General features: G+C 42.4%; 1 protein-coding gene across 1 annotated transcript in view; it reads right to left on the reverse strand.

Annotated features, from left to right (window-relative positions):
- The window catches only part of RAPGEF5 (Rap guanine nucleotide exchange factor 5), a 256,006-nt gene that overhangs the window by 97,416 nt on the left and 138,612 nt on the right, over positions 1-19,978 (reverse strand). Inside the window, exons 10-11 of the mRNA XM_019534471.1 lie at positions 3,491-3,609; positions 3,010-3,098 (exon numbers count right to left, since the gene is read on the reverse strand). Coding sequence (XP_019390016.1) covers positions 3,010-3,098; positions 3,491-3,609 — 208 coding nt within the window. The remainder of the gene's footprint in view (positions 1-3,009; positions 3,099-3,490; positions 3,610-19,978) is intronic.

The following is a 19,978-nucleotide window of genomic DNA, read 5'->3' on the forward strand; positions in this document are numbered from 1 at the left end:
ACCACCACCAAAGGGCAAATGTGTGTTCTGTTCACTACTGATCTAAACTACAGCACTTACAGAAAACTGCATAACTTAGATCAATTCCATCTCAGGCTTTTTAATGTCTATATCTAGCCCTAGTGTCCTGGCCTAGCTGCTATAACAGATTATTACTACCTCACAAATAAAGTTCTATTTTGGGTAACAGAAGCCTGGTTTTTGTACTGAAGGTTGTGGGTTTAATACGTGCCAATAACCATAATACAATGCAGCCATGGTTTATTACACATAGAGTGGGAAGGAAGAACACAGGGAACTTTTCTTCTTATGATTCAATGCAAGGGCCAAATACAAAAACAACTACCTCTGTGCTCTGGAGACTGTAAGCACTGCTGTATTCTAGATTTCTCAGAGGCACAAATAAACCAACTGGATTGGGAAGAGGCAGAGAGAAGAGAGGGCAGGGCATTAAGAACCAGTCGACTACCCAGCAGGACACTGCAGCTGTATATTGTAGGATGACATTGTCTTTATGTTCTAAGTAGTTATGCCTGCTGAGACACAATTCCTCCTGGAGCTCCTGCTGGGGTAGTACAACTGCACAGTCCCCCAGTGAGCCAGACTGTAAATTACAAAATTGATTTAAAATGAATATAGAATGACAATGCTGCAGAGAGGAACATAATACTTCATCAATTCCTTGAATCCAGCCAAAGCACTGAAGACCAATCAATGAATAAAATGAACAATACCCATTCAAAACACAGGGTCCACAGATAAACTCACAGATATCTATGCACCTTTTGCGCAGCCAACACCCTAAATTTTCTCACACAAAAATTCTGGCAATGAGGCAACTGGTCAAACAGACCACTTGCCTGAATTGTTGAGATGAATCCACTCTTCCTACAGTACAAATTTACCAGTTTAGCCCATTTTTTTTAAAGTTAAGCTGTCATCTACCTTAAAAGGAAAACAAATAGAGCATATAAATATATATGAATTGTCATGGACTGCAGATCCAGCAGGCATGGCTTTCACTGTGATCATGGAAATCTGAAATCATAGTCACAACTCCTAATTCTTGATTCCTCTACAAATAACTAGTTTACAATGACCACACTGCACAGGCAAAACATTAACTCCCTATAAGGAAGCAGATGAGCCAGAGAGGTAGAGGGGAGTTAGCCAACCACTAAAAGTATTATCATCTCCTAATAGCCAGTCAAGCAGTGGCAATAGTAACTGCTTTGATGGCGATTTTTAGCCCACACTCTGGAACAATAAAAAGATGCTAATGAGCAGCCAATCTAAGACTCATTGGTAAGGCGGAGGAAGAACAGCAAGGAGAATAGAAACACAGAGGCAACAAAGTCAAAATAAATCTGCCCTCTGATCTAGCCATACTGGCAGTTTTCTATACTTAAAAGCATTTAAAAACAATGCAGAACATTAATGAGGAGTGCAACATATTCCAGTTAAATTAGGAGGGTGTGAACAAAGCTGACAGCAGTCTACAAGAGGTATTAGCTAATCTCCCCCAAATCTGCATTCACTAATATTCAGAGATGAACTTTCCATGGGTCTAAAACCCTTTATCAGAATATATTTTTATGAACTACTTCTGTGATATATCCAGGGAATTACCACAACAAAAATTATACATGAAACTTTTATAATTATACTGGGGGAAAGCAGAAACATTTGGCAGTGGTGCTTTATCTGCACAAACTATTATTTTCTAGGCAGAAGAATCAGCACAACGTATATCACAATAATGAGACACCTTGAATTTCTCTTGCTCATTCTCTGGGTAAATTATGCATCAATGCTAGGGAAATACCTTCTGTCCAATAATTAATAAAGTAGTAACTTGTTCTGAGACCTTGACACTAAGATTCCTATGAGAATCACAGATGTTATTTATATTTTTAGTCACTTTAATCCTTTTAAATATGTTTATTCTTAGTAAACTCATTTGCAGTGCTGTGCACATAAAAGCATAAAGAATGTGCATTTTAACTGCACTAGGAGCAATAAAATATACCAACTCCATTTGCAACCAGCAACATTTCACAGGTCTTCAGCATTCTGAAATTCTAAACTAAAGGGCTGGTTTGTGCTGATATTTCTCCAGTGTAGCTACTTTTATTAACACTGTAAATAAATTGTAGGCTGCAGACACTCCTGATAAACTACCAAAGGCGTACTGGTGACAGCAAACTGCATTTAGCCAGAAGATCAAGCTGAAAAATAAACTGCATGTCAAGTAGCTGGATCAATATAATAATTGTTCCAAGCCAGAAAAATTACAATCTATGGCTGAAGATGCACAACTACTTTCCTAGGTTACATACTATATCTTGTGCTACAAAAAAAGTTTATAACCCATTTTTATGAAGCAGATGATGTACCAAAAGTGCTTTCATGATGGCAACATCTGTATTTAGGGAGAAGAATGAGCTGCAATATAAACTGCACATCAAGTACTCTGATCAATATAATAATAGCTGCAGGCTACAAGAAATTACAATCTCTGCTTGAAGAGACATGAGTACTGTATTATATATGTCACAACTTCTGCTATGTAGGCAACAGTGTAAGCTATTTATATAATGGCAGAAGTTGTTGTTAAGCATGTAGTTTCATTAATTGTTGACATTTATGCCTAGAGGCTCTGTACCCCAGTTTACCACCTTCCACTGCTGAGTTACCACATTTCCTCCCTATATTTCTTCCTCAGGTTCCAAAGCTGTGACAGTTAGCTGGCATTCAGCAGGAGTGAGGATTTCAGAGGAAACAAAATGAAAACAAGACCCCAGGATTTGATTTCCTTTTGATAAACATGACCAAGATGTCACCTTGAAATCCAGCATGTAATAGTTTAAATGAAGCTCTTAGAACACTTAACAATAGAGCTCCTTCAATACCATGTTACCTCCTGGCTCATCAGACAATCGTACAGATACACCCTCCGACACTGCGAAAGGACCACTGTTTTAGAAACAGCTTAAATTTGTCCCTTACCTGTCTCTTTGTCCTGGACTGCTTCCAGGTGTAAGTCATTCAGGAGATGCTCCAAAATCTTCTCTGGTGTTCCCGATACCACCACATATCTGTCAGAAAGCAGAGAGTCCACAGAATCATCCTCTGTCGAAGACTGTGAACGGCTGCTCCATTCATCCTCCTCATCCTCCTCATCAATATATTTAAAATAAGGCACATCAAATGTAGGTAGGGGCAGCTCCCTGCCTAGAAAGGCTGCAGAATCTTTCTTCTCTAAATCAGGGTCAAAGATCCTCAACCTGGAACTTCCCATAATGTACAATTAATAACAAAGACATTCCCTAAATGCTACTGTGTCTTGCCATCTTAGTTCTCTTGCTGGTATCTGAGTCCATCTGGCTGCTGAGAGCTCTGCAGGCAGCTTGTGTGTGTGTGTGAGAGAGAGTGAGAGAGAGAGAGAGAGAGAGTGTTTCTCTGAGCACCCAAGGAAAAAAACTCTTACCTCCAATCATTCTCGGCACTCCCTGAGGTGGGGGCTGAGCTGTGTGACGACACTTTCCTAAGCACCAGAACATCTTGGTCTTGCTCCTTCTCTTGAACAGTAGTCACTTCATCATCTGGCTTTAATTCAGAGGTGGGGAAATAACAGAAAGAGAAACTGGTAAATTCTCATGGGACTCCAGGGGAAAAATGAAAGAGCTGATTAGGGCTACATTTTCCTCCTCTTGAAGCTGTTACATACTGCGGTTTCTGCTCATGATTTACAGTCAAAAGATATACAATGCACCAGGCATCCGGGCAGATCTCTGAAACCTTTAATATGTATTGACAGAGCTGGAACCTAGAGAAATCAGTTTCCTTTGCTAAGTATTTAATTTTTTTTTCCTTAGTTGGAAAACAGGACAGAAGAAATGTTCCCCTTTGCTACTCTTTGTCACCAGTTTTTAGCACAGTGTATTGGATTGTTATTTGCACTAACAGTGGTGTATTCATTTTCCATTTGATGCATGCATGTTTTATTGTTTCTGAATTGCTGGTCTGTTTAATGTCTAACAGATCAAATAAATTAGAGGATGACATACAATAGTTAGAGAACTGCAAACATTTCATGCCATTCATAATAGGCTTACTTACTATGCAAACAAAACATATGAGCTATAAACTACTTATGTGCGTTTAAAAAGTGGCAGTAAATGAACAGCAACGTACAGCCTTTATTTATATTTTTCATTCAAACCTTTTTTCTGCCACCTTTTAACTTTCAAAACAAAATGACAAACATAGGAAGCTTATGTTTAGTGAACATCCATGGTCTGACTCTCAACAAAGTGGAGAGCTGGATGATATGGGTCAATGCACTAACTTTCTTCATCTAAGTTCCCTTAGAACAGGAGCAAGCCGGACCATCAAGTCATCAATTTCTGCACAGGCAGCCTATATCCACTGCCACAGAGCAACTAAAGCCAGCTGACTATGCAATGTAGAAGATGAGGGTTTGCTGCTGACTGAGCAGTGTACATTGACACATACTAACTGCTAGTCCTCCTAGTGGATCCTGCCCTAGAAGCATGAAGCAGCATAAGGAAAGCACAAAATGTAAATGCAGTTACATATTTCAGTTCCTGTTGCTGTATCACTGATGACTTGTGGGGAAAAATATTCAAATGCTTAATGGTAACTGGATTTAGAATTATGCTAGTCACTAAGTCAAATATATGTTTTAGATTATTATTTGAGCAATAAAACTAGTACTTACATGGCAACTGTACTATATTCAGCAGTTGAGAGAAAATTCAACCAGACCCAAGATTTATTTAAAAATGTATGGTTAGTGTCCCCCTTCCTCATTTATTTAAATGGCCTCTTGTGGTCTAAGATCAAGTTTTATTCACAACAGCACCCCACAGTTTGTCAGGATCATGAGTCCTTGCTCTAAAGATCCAACAGTTAAAAGACAGTTTTATCCATAAGCACCTTATAGAATTGATCTATTTAATTTCAGCAAGGTTGGATACACCTTGGTAGCAAGCCAGTTAATGTCAGCTCTTCATTGCAAAATTTCCAGGGGACATTAGTGAGAAGCCACATAACAGAAACATTGATGCATATTCGTAATCTTCCATTACACAAAATGTATTTTTGTTGCCTGTGTATTTGCAGAGCTGCAACAAAAGCAGCAAAAAATAAAAAGAGAACAAAACACGTATAGCATTATAACAATTGTACAATATAGGTTTATACAAGTAAGCCTCTCTCTCAAACATCCTCTCAGAACACCCTGAAACTATTATCCCTAAACTAACTGACATTTTGAAATGCACCGTATATTGGATATGTACATGATGTATAGCTTGCCAATTAACCATCTACACAAATATATGTGAAGATGTGTATATAGTATATATGTGTACATACGCAGGTTGCTGCAGCTCAACAGTGGGAAGGATGGAGGCGGAAGCTGTCACATGCTGATATGGGCATGAACAATACCTTATGCTAGGAAGATAGAGTTTTTACTCTGAAATCCTGCTAAATAGGGAAGATTTCCAATAAAGACGATAAACCCCAATTAACTATTTGAATAAAACTATTCACATCTACTATATATATATATATATATATATATATATATATATATAAAACACACCGCTGGTGAAGTTTTCACAAGATTCTTCTTTCCTGTCGTCTTTATTTTAATTTGAAGCACAGGGGCAAGAAATCAAATGTCAGTACCCAGTTTTATAAAAAAACAAGGGTGTGAGGGTTGTATCCAAATTTGCTTTTTTTCTAAAAGAGAAGATCTCAATCAATGGTGAGGTACTGTGGGTAAGGTTCCAGGTTTGGCCCACTTAAAAAAGAAAATACTTTCCTTCACTAAGGGATTTAAATGAAATTCTGGTTATTCATTAAAAAAAATTCTGGCTTTAGACTGACCTAGTAATTGTTCTGCAATCAAACTTTAATTTTAAATATAAACAAATGAACAAACAAACATGAAGAAATTGCCCATTCATTTCACTGGTTTTGGTAAGCTTTGTTTCCAAGGCTGAAAAGTAATAATCTGCTCTTAAGTAAATACGAAGACAAGTTTCCCTTACTAGCATCCTGTATGGGCCATGAAATAGGGAATGCCTATTGGAAGACAACTGTGAACCTGGGTTGCTCTCCTACAGCCATGGGTAGAAGAGCGTGAGGAGGGGTGGAGGCCACTAGGGATGCCTTCCTGTTAAATACCATAAAATATTCAAGACCGAGGACAGTCACAGACATCATGTCCCTTGAAATAGAAATAAAATAACAATATAATTAAAATGTAAGTTTTCACATTCAAGTTACTTAACAAGAAACTTATTTAAGGTCTTTCTTTTTCAAAGCTATCTGCATTCATTGTTCAATTAACTTGGGGAGGTAAGCAGATCGGTGTAATAATTGCCGGTTATCACTATTTTCATTATACAGATATGTAAATAAAACCAAAGCAGAGAAGTTACCCAAAGTCATCAACAGAATCACAACTGAAACTCAGGTGATCTTGGGATCCCAGTTTCAATTTCTTTTTGCAAAATTTCATCTCTCTTCTGATTTTGCTCCTTTACCATCTCCTCCATCCTAGAATAGGGAAGAAATAACTCTACCTGGTTGCTAGGTTCAGGATTTGCTTGGATTTATGCTTTTCTGGAGGAATCATGGCCTAGGGCAGGGGATGCCAACCTGCAGCATGCATGCCACAAGTGGAATGGGGAGCTTGCGTTTGTGGCACATGGCAGATCGGGGAAGGGACGCACAGAACAGTGGCAGATAGGAGAAAGCAGAAAGCAGAGCAGCAGATAAGCCATGGAGCCCAGGGAAGGGAACAGAAAGAAGAGCAACAGATCTGACAGGGAACAAAAATCAGAGCAGGATACGGGTTGGGGAAGGGGATTGGAGTGGCACGTGGGGAGGCTGCAGGGCTTATTTGTGGCACACCTGCCAAAAGATTGGCCTCCATTGCCCTAGAGCAGGGGTTGGCAACCCCTGGCACACATGCCGAGCATGACATGAGGCCATTTTCCTCGTCATGTGTTGGGGCCAGGGAGGCAGCAGCTGTTTGTAGCCTCCTGGCTGCAGCTAGCCCCAAGTCTGGGTAGCTGCTGCCAGCCAGGAGCCCGGGCTGCTCCCAGCGGGCAGCTGGGATGTTGCAAGCCCTGCTGGGAGCAGCCTGGGCTCCAGCAGCTACCTAGAGCTGGGGCTGGCTGAAGCCAGGAGGCTTCAAACAGCTGCTGCCTCCCTTCCCCAGCCTCAACAGGAACAGTGCAGGCACCTGCTGCCTTCCCAGAGCTATCAGCAGCTACCCAGAACCTGGGTCAGCTGCAAACACCTGCTGCCTCTCTGCCCTGGCTCCGGCCCCAGCTGCCTCCTAGCCCCAGACCTGGCCCCTGGCTCCGGGGAGGTAGCACATACGGGCAATGCTCCCTGCTGTGCTGCCCTCACCACTTCTGCAAAGCAGCGCTGGAACCCAGCACAGCAGGGGGCATGGAAAGCTGCCTGCTCCCAGCTCCCCACTGCCCTGCCACACTTCCCCTGTGTGCATGGGAGCAGCATGGGCAGCAGTGCAGGGTTGAGCCCCTCGCTGCTGCCCCCGCCTACAGGGGAAGTGTGGTAGGGCAGCAGGGAGCTCAGAGCAGAAGGCTGCTTTCTTTGCCCCCTGCTGTGCCCTGCCACACCGAGTTCCAACACTGCTTTGCAGAAGAAGTGAGGGCAGCACAGCAGGGAGCATTATCAGTATGTGCTGCCTCCCGGGAGCCCAGGGCCGGGTCTGGGGCGGAGAGGCACCAGATGTTTGCTGCTGGCCCAAGTTCTGGGTAGTTGCTAACAGCCACAGAGCCCAAGCTGTGGTTGGGGGGCAAGGGGCAACAGGCCTGGGGAGCAGGGGTGGGAGGGCAAGAGCTTTGGATGGGAGGTAAGGGTCATGTGCAAGACTGGGGGGCAGGGGCTTTGGGTGGGCGGCACAGGGCAGCAGGGCTGGGGGGGGCACAGGCTTTGGGTGGAGGGCAAGGGGCACAAGCAGGGCATCCTGACATGTACCACCTGCCCTCTTTTTGTTTTTCTGACATGCTGGCACTCCAGCACCTTCCAAGATAGGCATTGTGGGGGTTTTCAGCACTCTAGCCAAAAAAGTTGCCTACCCCTGCCCTAGAGGAATAACCAGAGAGTGAAAGAACTCCTGAGTTACAATCTGGATCAACCACCAACTCAGTCAATGCATGGCCTTGGGCATATAACTACCCCAGATTCTTTTATCTGTAAAAACCAAAAAAACCACCTTATTTCTTACTCCTTGGGCAGATATTGTGAGGACTGATTAGTTCATGTTTGTATAGCAGTTTCCAAATGTTGACTAACATACTTCATGCTTGTTATCGGTTTTAATTATCTCTTTGTATTCCAGCACAGTACACATATCTAATATTATCATTCCTTAACTGCTGCTTGTCATAGGGAGTTTCAAACAAACAATAAAAGCCATTTGACTTGGCAGCTCTTTAACCAACGCTGTAGACAAGTTTCCACACCTAGAATATTTTTTTCTAGTATTGAAATGAGCAATTTATCTTCACTGTGAGTTATCCTAAGAGTGGGAAAATACCTTGTATATTCAGCAGAAAAATAGCCCTGGGGTGTCATAAATATGTTTTACATTTAGAGGAAGTAAAAACAACTAAAACACCTTGCTTAGTTCAAACTTGCATAGATAGGTCTCTTTACAGAACTAGGGATACAAACCCATTGGTTATCACTGGCACTCAAGCATATTCAAATACAAATAATAGTAATGAAAATTACTGAAGAAATGCAGTTTTCAGTGTGGTGCATATATTCATTTTGATTTCTGTGTTCTTAGCAATGGACACGACACTGAAACAATCCTATCTTATACTGACAGAGAAAGGCACAAGCGAGGCCATTTCCCACTAAGATAATTTTGGCTTTTAATTAAACATTTTTAAAGAAATGGATATGCATGGTGAGCTCCTCACTTCCTCAATACTGAAGTTGGTTTTGCATCTAGATCTCATTCCAACCCACCATCCCAACCCATTTGTTTGAAAAAAGATTACTTTTTAATTCATTCCTATATAAGAGGTCTGGAGTGATCCTGAAAAGCCTTTTCTGTCAAGTATGGGTCCCTTTCTACAGCATCAAGAATGAGGTCCACTGCCCTTATTGGTAACTGCCATCATTAAACGAAGTCCAGAAACAGGGCCTGTTGTCCAGGATCTTGGCCTTGGAACATGCAGAGAGGGCCACTTATGACAAGTGTTCACAGCTAGTGCTGAAAGACTGGACCAAATGGCAGCAGCAACACAATGTTCGTGTTAGGTTTCACTGAACAGCAGAAGGCACACCTATGAGGTTTTAATTAGTATGTACGGTTTCATGAATGTGAGGCTTAATGACCAGTTAGGAAAACATCAGAGATACATTTTTGTTTTTGAAAAGTGAAGAAAGAAACAAAGAGAGAATAACTGGGGGAAGGAAATTTGTGGGGGAAAAAACAAAGTGAGCTCTAGAAAATGAGAACACAAATTAGGGGAGGGAGAATAGACTGAATGCGTCGACTGACTCATATTTTCATAATTCCTCTGTGGGACAGGATGCCACGTTAACTGCAAAGTATAGGTGTGTTTCTCCCATTTCTAACATGCCAAGTTTGTGTATTTAAGTGCCATTTACAAAGTAATTTATAGTATATACTTTCCAATTAAAGAACACTCCTTCTTCAGCAGCTCAGGAAACTGATTTTTAAAGGGAGGCTAGATCCAAATCGATAATCAGGCAAGAGACCAGTTTCAGAGAAAATCCCTCACCATTGATTTCAAAAGGAAGATGATAAGATCAGGGGGCAGCAAGGCAGGCCCTACAAGGACAGGCTACGGGACCTGAACCTGTTCAGCCTCCACAAGAGAAGGCTGACGGGGGATCTAATGGCCTGTTATAAACTAGTCGGGGGGGATCAGCAGGCACTGGGGAAGTCCCTGTTCCCCCAAGCACTGCCAGGAGTGACCAGGAATAATGGTCACAAGCTGGTAGAGGGTAGATTTAGGCTAGATATCAGGAGGCGCTACTTCACGGTCAGGGCGGCTAGGGTCTGGAACCAATTTCCAAGAGAAGTGGTGCTGGCTCCTACCCTGGGGGTGTTTAAGAGGCGGATGGATGAACACCTTGCCGGAGTCATTTGACCCCAGTACTCTTTCCTGCCATGGCAGGGGGTCAGACTTGATGATCTGCTCCGTCCCTTCCGATCCTACAAACTATGAAACTATAAGAAATACTATTGGGAGATAGTATAAACAAACGGATCCTCTTCACTGAATGGCACATTCAAAAATCAAGGCTGTCCACAGCTTCCTCTCTCCTGAGCAAAGGAGAAGGCAAAGGCAAAGGCAAGGGCAAGGAAAACTCTTCTTTGGACAATATACAATAAAGCAAAACTTTATGAACTATCTGTTTCTAAATCACACGAAACAACAAAGGAATACGCACATTTGGATACAAAGAGGACAGGAACATTTTGTTTTCACAGTTTTATTTGGTAAAACTGACTCAACACAATCAGATAATGCTGATCATTTCTGTCTTTGCATCTTTTGATGCTGGTGCCAGTGCGTGCCCTTGAGAGATAAGGAAAAGGACATACTCGGGGAAATATGCTGAGAGCACAGGGTATCAACGGCCACTAAACACCACAGAAGCTCCATCTATAATAAAATCCAGGAATCCTGAGTTCCATTCCAGGTTCTGGAGACAAGCATGCTTTAGCATTCACAGACATTTCTCCTTATTCTTGTTTTTTTTTTTAAAAAGATTAGACCTAGATAGACATCTGGCATGAAAAACAGTAGCCTAAACAGATATAGTTTGGCAAAACATTTTCAGATTTTAAATGTTAAGTGCTGTGTAACTTGAAGAATAATTGGCCCTGCCAGCCCCACCTATACACTAAAGAAAGTAAAGATACATATTACCAAACCACCATCATACCAAGTGATTTATATAAGAGAATTTATCTTAAAACAGCCTTCACCAATGGAGAGAAAAAACTGACATTTCTTCTTTCCTTCTTATACTATAATATAAATACTACTTCTATGTTTGGGTGATACTGTAAAAGTTTTGTTTCCATAATAAATTGACAACTATATTTCTGTGCTGGGGGGTTAATGCATGATCACAGTGAAAGAGAATTACTTGTATAAAAAACTAAAATATAATTGGCTCATACAATTAAATAGTTTTGAAGTTCAACTATTCTTAGGGATGGGTGACTAGTCTATAAAACATTTCAAATAGTGCAACTAACCAAGGCTCTCAAAGTTAAGTCAAAAGATCATACCAAAAACTTCACTAGTTTTGTGCTGAAGTATCTCTCTGGCAAATCTACTGCACAAACCCTATGTTGTGCTTATGAAGCCCTCATTATCACAAATACCGATATTCATCAACTTCTGCAAATGCTGGTAAAATACATTTAAAAAATGCCTATCTAAAAATATCAAAACACTCTATTGTCAAGAATGATCTTGAAAATCCCCATAAAATAATGAACACAATGAGCACTTTTACAAAAACTGCTGATGTTATCATCCCCATATTACAGTTTCACATTAATAACAGGTTACCCTTGTAGAAGGGCCAGAAGAATGATGCTGGCAAGATAGAGTTGGTAAATACCACATATAAGGGAAGAGATTTCACACCTAAGCAGTCATATATGGCTAAGCTTTGCACATTTCAATTTTTACTGCTAAACATCCATTTAACCTCAAACTCAGACCTATAAAAAAATAGTTCAATCAGTAATAACCAGTATTTTTTTAAGGAAGGGGATGCAAGAAGAAAAATCTGGGACTGGGTAAGGAAATCCAGGATAGGGGGCCTGCACGTGAAACACACACACACACACACGCGCGCGCGCGCGGTGGCCACTGCACATGGCAGCTCCTCTGGCAGTGGCTCAGACAGCCACTATAGGAGCTGGGGTCCTGCACCAGGGGAGCAGGCTGAGAGGGCTGTGCTGGGAGGGGGGTGTTGGTTGGATGTTGGTTGCTGGCGAAAGAACCTGGATGGGGGAGATGCTGCTGCAGGGTTTCACTGCTGTGGGGCAGGGCAGCTGGCAGCTGGAAACCCAAAGCCACTGAGCTAATAACTCTGCCAAGGTCCTGCTGGGGATTGGGCACCAAACTCCTGGCAAGCCTGGCCTGGCCCCTGCATGCTTGGGGCAGGGCGCCAAACTCGCACCGAGCCCAGCCTGGCCCCTGCCCCCACACTCCGCTCCGTGAGAGGGAAAGATCAAGCCTGGTATGAATGCACAACCGGATGAACAGGATGTTTAAAGCAGGTATGTTTTATTGATTTATGCATATTTACTTTTTATATTTTTATAAAGCTTTTAACAGTATATCGTAAAAATTAAATTGTCTGCCCCACCCCCCCAATTTGCATACTCCTGAAAATTTAATATTTAAGCAAATGCTTAAAAATAAAACATCAATTTTAGCCATCAAAATTATTTTAAAAATTGAATTCTTCCAAACCTATATGTGGCAAATGGCTTCTTCATATGCTCCCAGAGCATAGGACCATTATGCTATCCTTAATTACACTCAGGAAATAGTCTGACTGACATCTCATTGGAACTACTCACAGAAGTAAAGTACTGCTCAATCTAAAAAGCTTGGCAGAATGATATTGTTAGGTCCTTGTACAGGGAACGCTTATGCATGTGAAAAGCTTTAAGCACAAGGAGTCCCATTGCTTTTATTGAGATTATTGTACAAACTTGCCAACATGGAGAAGCGGCACATGCAAACTAGTTGTGCCAGGAGGAAATAAGGGTTCTGCAGAACATCAGTACAAGAGGACTAAGTTACTGTGGGGTATCAGCCTGTATTGGCAACTGCTATAGAGCAGCTGATGTATAATAAACCTCCCTCTGCATTTATCTCATAGTAAGTTGTTCATTTACCCAGACCTTTAGAGTTCATATAGACCAGAAAGACAAAAGGAGAGAGAAAAGAGAGACATGGGAGGTCAGTGACAAGCACTGTCATGAACAGAATCCAGGGCTCAAGCATTACTTCGGCACCGTAAATGAAAGACAACAAAGCTACCTCTCAAGGCTTAAGCACTTTCCTAGCCTGGACCATAAATGAGAGGGACCCTTAGTAAAGAGAAGAGGCATTCTAAAAAATAATTTAAAAAACTCATACTGAGCGAATCCAGAGGGGATGCAATGGTCTCCCTTAGGGCCCCCTGTCACTTGATCCCCCTATCAGTCGACCACACCAGGGGAACAGCAGCTGGACACCTTTTCTGTAAGCTCCCAAAGCAAGTCAGGATCCTTCCTCCCTTCCCCTCTGATCTCAGTGGCACAACCCCTTTCCTTCCCCACTTCTGCTGTCTCTGGCTAGTCTGGCTTCACATGCAATCTGGCTGCAGCAGGGCCAGACAGCTCTTGAGCTCCCTCCACCTGCTCTCCTTTGGACATCTGAGGACAGCAGTAGCTATGGGCAGGGGAGGGGGTAATGGGAGGGAACATGCTGCTGAGTACCAAGGGAAAGTGGGTGGGGAGGAGAATTTTACCTGCTTGAGGGACTTAAAAAAAATATCCCCTACTGTTGCTCCTGTAGTGCGGTCTGCCTGACCTGGTATGGGGTGGGGGAGGCTGGAAGTCAACTACTTGTGGAGCACAGGTTCCTGTAGCCCGCTTTCCAAAATCCTGAATCCACCCATGCACTTATATTAATTAGTATCACAACACTAACACCAGACAACTCTTTGTTGGATGATGAATAACAGCTTTTTAAGGAAACAGGAGACTAAGCATTTTCTTCCTGTCTCCCTTCACACACATGCACTTAAAAGTTATTAGTAGGCTCAGTCAGATAGCTTGACAATTTGCTACCACTTTAGCAAGGACAACCAAGGAGATTCTTACTTCTTAACCTTACTAAAAAGATGGAAAAGCTGATCTTTGCATGCAGAGGGAGAACAGAAATTAGAGCAATGTTTAAGCCATTCTTTATCAGCTAGTGCCTGGTATATAGTTCTGTTACAGTGCTGGGATATGAAAGTATGAGATATGCAGGGTAGATTAAAATTCAAAGGGGCTGCTGCTTTATTCTTCTGTAAACTGGCTCTTCCCTTCACTCAGTTACTGTGCTGATGAGTAAAGCTGGTCAAGATATTGCCAATGGAAACATTTTTCCATTTCAGAATTCCATTTCACTGAACCCAAAATGCTTCCAGAATGCACCAATTTCAACAAAAACCAGGCTCCCACTGCTCACATGGAGGGATGCTAGCCACAGACCCCAGGCTATCATGTACAGCCTATCTGGCCTTGGAGCTGCTGAAAGACCAGAAGCCCCACCTCCTAAGCAGAGTGCCACAGAACCAAGGAACCTAGAATCAGAACGAATATTAAGTTTCTGTCTTTTTGGAAAATACTGCACTTACACCTTTTTTCCCCTAGTCCAAAGGAAAAACTTTTTGGAAAGGCAAAATTTTCTGGGGAACAGAACTTCATTCCACTTTAGATGATCCCATAGTGGCTAGGGGTCCAATATAAACCCATTGAATAAAAAGACTCTCACTGATTTCATGAGACTTTGGAACAGGCCCTGCTTTCAGCACAGAGAGCAAGGAAAACACACCACTCTGATAACTGGGGCTACATAAATCTGAGTATGAGATGAGAAAAGTAATTTGAAAAGACTAGAAGTTCTCTCTCAAATACTCTGGGTCTCAGACAATTTATTATCATTCTATACTATTTAGAGAGGCTCTTTATAGAAAAAGAAACCTGACAACTGTTTACCGCATATATATGGGCGTACTTGAGAGGAAAATACAAAACAGATCGTAAAACAATGAAATTACAGAAATGATTGCAGCTTCAGGGGAATCAGATAAATAACGATTCTGCATTCCATACTGAAGTAGTCTGGCTTTTATCCCAGCCTACAGCCACCATTCACACAAGAATGGAAACCGCTGTAGATGACAGTGGCTTTAATTTGTCTAATTTATTAACGTAGGGTAAACCTGACCTTAGGAAAGGCATCCTACACAAAGCCCTATGCACAATTTAAATAAGCACTTAAATAAGGCATAAGGTCTCCTAGAGGATATTTATAGGAAGATGAAAGCCACCAGATGTGTTTACCTACTTACCTATCAACATAATTTGGGACACTGAACAAACTTCTAAAGCAAGTGCACACAACCGTTTCTTTTTTTCCCATCTTCACCTCAGAGAAAGGTATGTGTTAATGAAGCCAGTGTGATGACAGTAATAATGATCTCTTAACAATGGCTTAAGTATGGCTTAACTGCAAAAAGTTTGGTATTGTGAATTAAGTTTCATTTTCACTGTTGCCAATCGTTGTGGTAGAAAGTAAATAAAGTACATAATTGTGGTAAATGGGGATATACACTTTAAGGTTTCCAAATGTAGACAATCAAAATGATTGCTCCCTAGCAATTTGTTTTTCAAGTATCTTTGCTCATGGCAAGCAGCTGATTTTTAAAGATTGCTGTGTACTGAAACGCCTACATCAGAATCTGGTCTTGTGAAACATTTAGTTCTAAAAATGAAAATACTATATAAAGCTCTGGCTCGCTCCATTTTCACCATAAGTATGTACCTCAAATGCACTGAGATTTAGTGGGAAAGACATTATAGAAGTCACCACTAGAAAGAGTGAAAATGCTGTGTGTAGGTGAATGGAAATGCTAACTAAAAGCTAATCTAATGTTTAAAATAAAATCAGGTTTTTCAACTTCTAATTAAATTGAAGTGCAAACAGTAGAAATCATAAATTGGGGTTTAAGTAATTTTCTATGGTCATTCTAGGAAATATTTTAATTAAAAAAAACCTAGATATGATATTATCATTTCTTTAAAGAGCAGTACTGGTAATGCTAAATATAATTTTTGTGGTTACAGCTCCTAAATTTAACTCCCTACAACATAGCCTGAAATCTTTTTTATTGATGTTTTCCTATTAATTAATTAATGCATATGAAACACTCAAAAATAGATAAGCCACTAATATAAACATCCGCAGCAGAGAGGGGTACTGAGCATGAAGCAAGTCTGTCAAAGGAATTGAAAATAGAACTTTTAGGGGGGGAAAATGATTCGGTCACCACTGCCTGGAGACCTAATCCTGCCTTTTTACATGGGAAAAATGCTTATAGTTTCAATGAGTGATTTATCACCTTAATGAAAGGAAGACAAAGGTATGTACAGAATTTTCTTCTCCATCACACTGTCCTCATGTGTGTACACACACACACACACACACACACACACACACACACACACACAGATAATTACTGGTCATTTCTCACCCCTATTTCACAAGTGAGCATGTGGCCAGCCACATGTAACAAAACCAGAAAAAATAAAGAAGGAAAGCTTGGAAGGAAAATAAAGATAGGAAGGAAAACAAAGAAAACTATGGCAAATATAATAATAAAGTAATTAAAATACAATTAAAATTACAAAGTACACCATATCCATCATGCTATACAATGATGCTTTCCATTTTTTGTTATAAGCTTTAAAATAATTAGAATCAACCTAATTTCAGTGAGTTCTCTGTTGTTTTAACCAGGGGCAGTATCTATTTCTTAATTAAGTACACATTGAAACCTTTTACAGAGTAAGTGCCAGCATCTCCTCTCTTCTCTAGGTTTTGCTTTCTTTACATAGCAGAACTGTGTACAACTTCAAATAAGGGAACAATTATAACAAATGCAATTGGAGTATTTATGCAAGTTATGAAATGAAAAAAAGTATTGTTACCATGGCAACTGCTAAATCACATGGTGCCTGCAATGAGATGCAAGGCATCTAAAGTAAACACTCTTATGTGTATTCACATGTCCTCCATGCTACAGAATGTTCTTTTGAATTCAGGAATGCATAATGACAACATGACATTTTCCATAGTTCACTTTTCTAGGAAAAGTTGATAAGTGTTCCAAACTGCTTTTTTTTGGTGCTTATTTTGTGGTTTGGTTTGTTTGTTTGTTCTGGACAATTTAAACAAAAGTATTGTTACAGCAGCAGGGAAAAACATAAAAGATTATTCACAGAATATTTATTGGGATTTATGTGAATTAAGATTAGGAAGCAAAAATTGATGTGTATTTTGTCTATACCACAAAAATCAGTTTATGTCCTTGTAGAAAATGACCGTGCATGAGGAAGAGCATTGGATGCCTGAAAGCTTACTCTCCCAACTATACATGTCCAATAAAAGACATCACAAAAAAAATCCTTGCCTTCTGGACCACTGACAAAAAATTTCCAACCCTACTGCTAGAAAAAAAAAATACTTGCTGACAGTCTATCTTGCCCATAGCCAGCATATAGTCTCTCCTCTCTCCCTCCTCATTGAAAGCTTCGATCTTTCCTTTTCCTTACTATACTAAAACTCTCCAGAACCCCTTTAAAGCATACTTCCACATCTGCCATTTCCACCCACAAAATATCTTAATATCCAACAGACATGACATAGCTTCTCCCCTGATTCTTCCCTCTTTTGTTACCATAGTTAACGCCACTGACATCAGCTTCCTCAAAACACCTGTTCGTATCACTTACTGTCTTGCAACCTCCTCTCCCACACTACATGCTCCTTCTTGGTCTTCTGGAATTATAGTATTTCATAAAAATTATAGTATTTATATGAATGGGCTTGTAGAGCAACAGGATTATGCTCCAATCCAGCTTCACACACTATGGCTAGGGACAGACATTACACACAAACCAATTTAAGTCATCAGAAACTGGTTTAAACCTGTAACAGTGCACATTTGGTGCACATAAGCCATTTTCAAAATAGCCAAAACCGGTATGAGATAAACTTGGTTGAATGCAGTATCAGACTTAACTGATTTGGCTCAAACCGGTTTACGTGATGTCTGTCTCAGACCCCTTGCTGGTTTAAGATAAACCAGATTCCCCCAGCATCCCAGCATGCCCTCTGGGCTGGGCGAGTCTCTCTATTTGAGCCACAGGGCTGACCCTGCCACTTTGCTGTCTAGCCAGAGCAGGGACCACCTCTAGCACAGACACCAGCTGGCATAGCATTGTAAAGGCAAAATGGACAGGGAGGGAATTAAATTCTTACATCTTTCCTCTTCCCACACCGCACACAGCCAGGGTCAGCCTGTCGGCTGGAGAGAAGAGGGGAGGGGGCTACAGCGGTGGCCCCTGGACCTGGCAAACCACGGCTTTAGGGAAGGGCTGAAGGGAGGGAGGAATTAACTCTTCTCCCTGCCCCCTTCCCCTTAACAGAGCCATGCTGGGTTGGTTGTCCTGCAGGGTGGGGAGGGGGGCTCTGTGCAGTGCTGGGGGGGGAACTCTTCCCCCTCTCTCTCCACCCAGGGTGGGGAAGGGGACTCTGTGAGGTGCTGGATGGGGACTCTTCCTCCTCCTCCTCCCCTTCCCTCCACCACTGCGGGGCTGCTTCTTGTGATGCTGCCTGACCCCAAAACAGGGGTAAGTGGGGCAGAGGGAAGTCCTGTTCCATGCTGGGCGGGAACTCTTCCCCCCCTTTGCCTCCCCCCAGAAGGGCAGCAGGAGCATGGAGCTCAGCTGGGCAGGGTGTGGGTGCATGGGATGTGAGGGAGTATGGGGACTCCCACACACTCGCCCATGGCGTGCAGGCCCCTCTGCCTGGCACCAACACCAGGCAGCAGCACAGGCACAGCTCTAGCCAGTGCTGCGCTAGGGGAGGGAACAGAGCCTGCCTTATCTCCAGGGCTCTGCTCCCTGAGCCTGCAGTTCCAGCATGCGCAGTAAGAGAAGTCTCACACTGGATCCAACTGCTTCCCCTGCTCCCTCGTATGCACATCCCTGCACTCTGCCAGGAGTGGAGGGAGCCCCGCCTCCTGCTTCCCTACAGAGTCCAGAGCAGGGCTTCCCCTCTGCAAGTGTGGAGGGAGCAGGAGGAGGAGGAGAAAGAGTTCCCCCCAGCATGGAACAGAGCCTTCACCTGCCCGGGGGGGGGAAGGAGCCCGCCACTGGGGCTGGGAAGCATCCCATAGAGCCTCCCCTCCCCACCCTGCAGAGAGTGGGGAGAAGCAGGGGGAAGAGTCCCCCTCAGGGGCCAGGCAGCCTCACAGAGCTTCAGGGAGGGGAGGAGCACAAGGGTGGGGAGGAGGGAGAAGAGCCCCCCAGAACTGAACAGGGTCCCCCTCCTGGCCCCAAGGCAATGGGGGAGAGGGAGGAAGGGGAAGACTTCGCCTCTGGGGCTGGGCAGCTGTGTGCGCCAGGAATCCCGGCTGTAAGGGAGCTGCTGGGGCAGGCCTGCACCCTCCTCAGCTCAGCCTCCCTGTGGAAGGGAGGGCTCCTCTAGCACTGGGTTTCTGGCCTGAGTCACTGCAGGCATGTGCCAAACATCTATCCACTTGCAAACCAGTTCTCTCTGCAGGTTAGACTAACCTGCAAAAGACTGAATCAATTCAGGCTCAGGCTTTTTGAATGCCTGTCCCTAGCCTATATGCATGCACTCATAAACACTTGCTGGAATGGCAATGAGTCTGCTTGGGGACATGGACTTTTTTTGAATTAATACTTTCCCCTGTCCCCAGAGACTGGTGTCTCTGAGCCACAGCATATCTCTAACACGAAATAAAACTGGGATGTGTACTAGTTATCTTTGTGTAACCTGGGTACACCCAAGGGTGTGCCCTATTCTCAACTGGATGGGATGCATAGGCAGGAGGAGGTGCTGTGAGAGGAATGTCAGAATTTCGAGCAGATTCCTCTTTCCTCTATAGAATTAGCCCAAGCCCAAAGTTCTTAACTATATACAATTTATTGATTTTTAATATACATGATCATAAAACTAAACATCATATACATATATTTACACAGTGAACATTAACCAATAACCAAAGTCAAACCCTAAATGACACTATTTACCCA

This window comes from Crocodylus porosus, unplaced genomic scaffold, assembly GCF_001723895.1.
Source record: "Crocodylus porosus isolate Cpor-Errol unplaced genomic scaffold, CroPor_comp1, whole genome shotgun sequence".
Classification (NCBI taxonomy): domain Eukaryota; kingdom Metazoa; phylum Chordata; order Crocodylia; family Crocodylidae; genus Crocodylus; species Crocodylus porosus.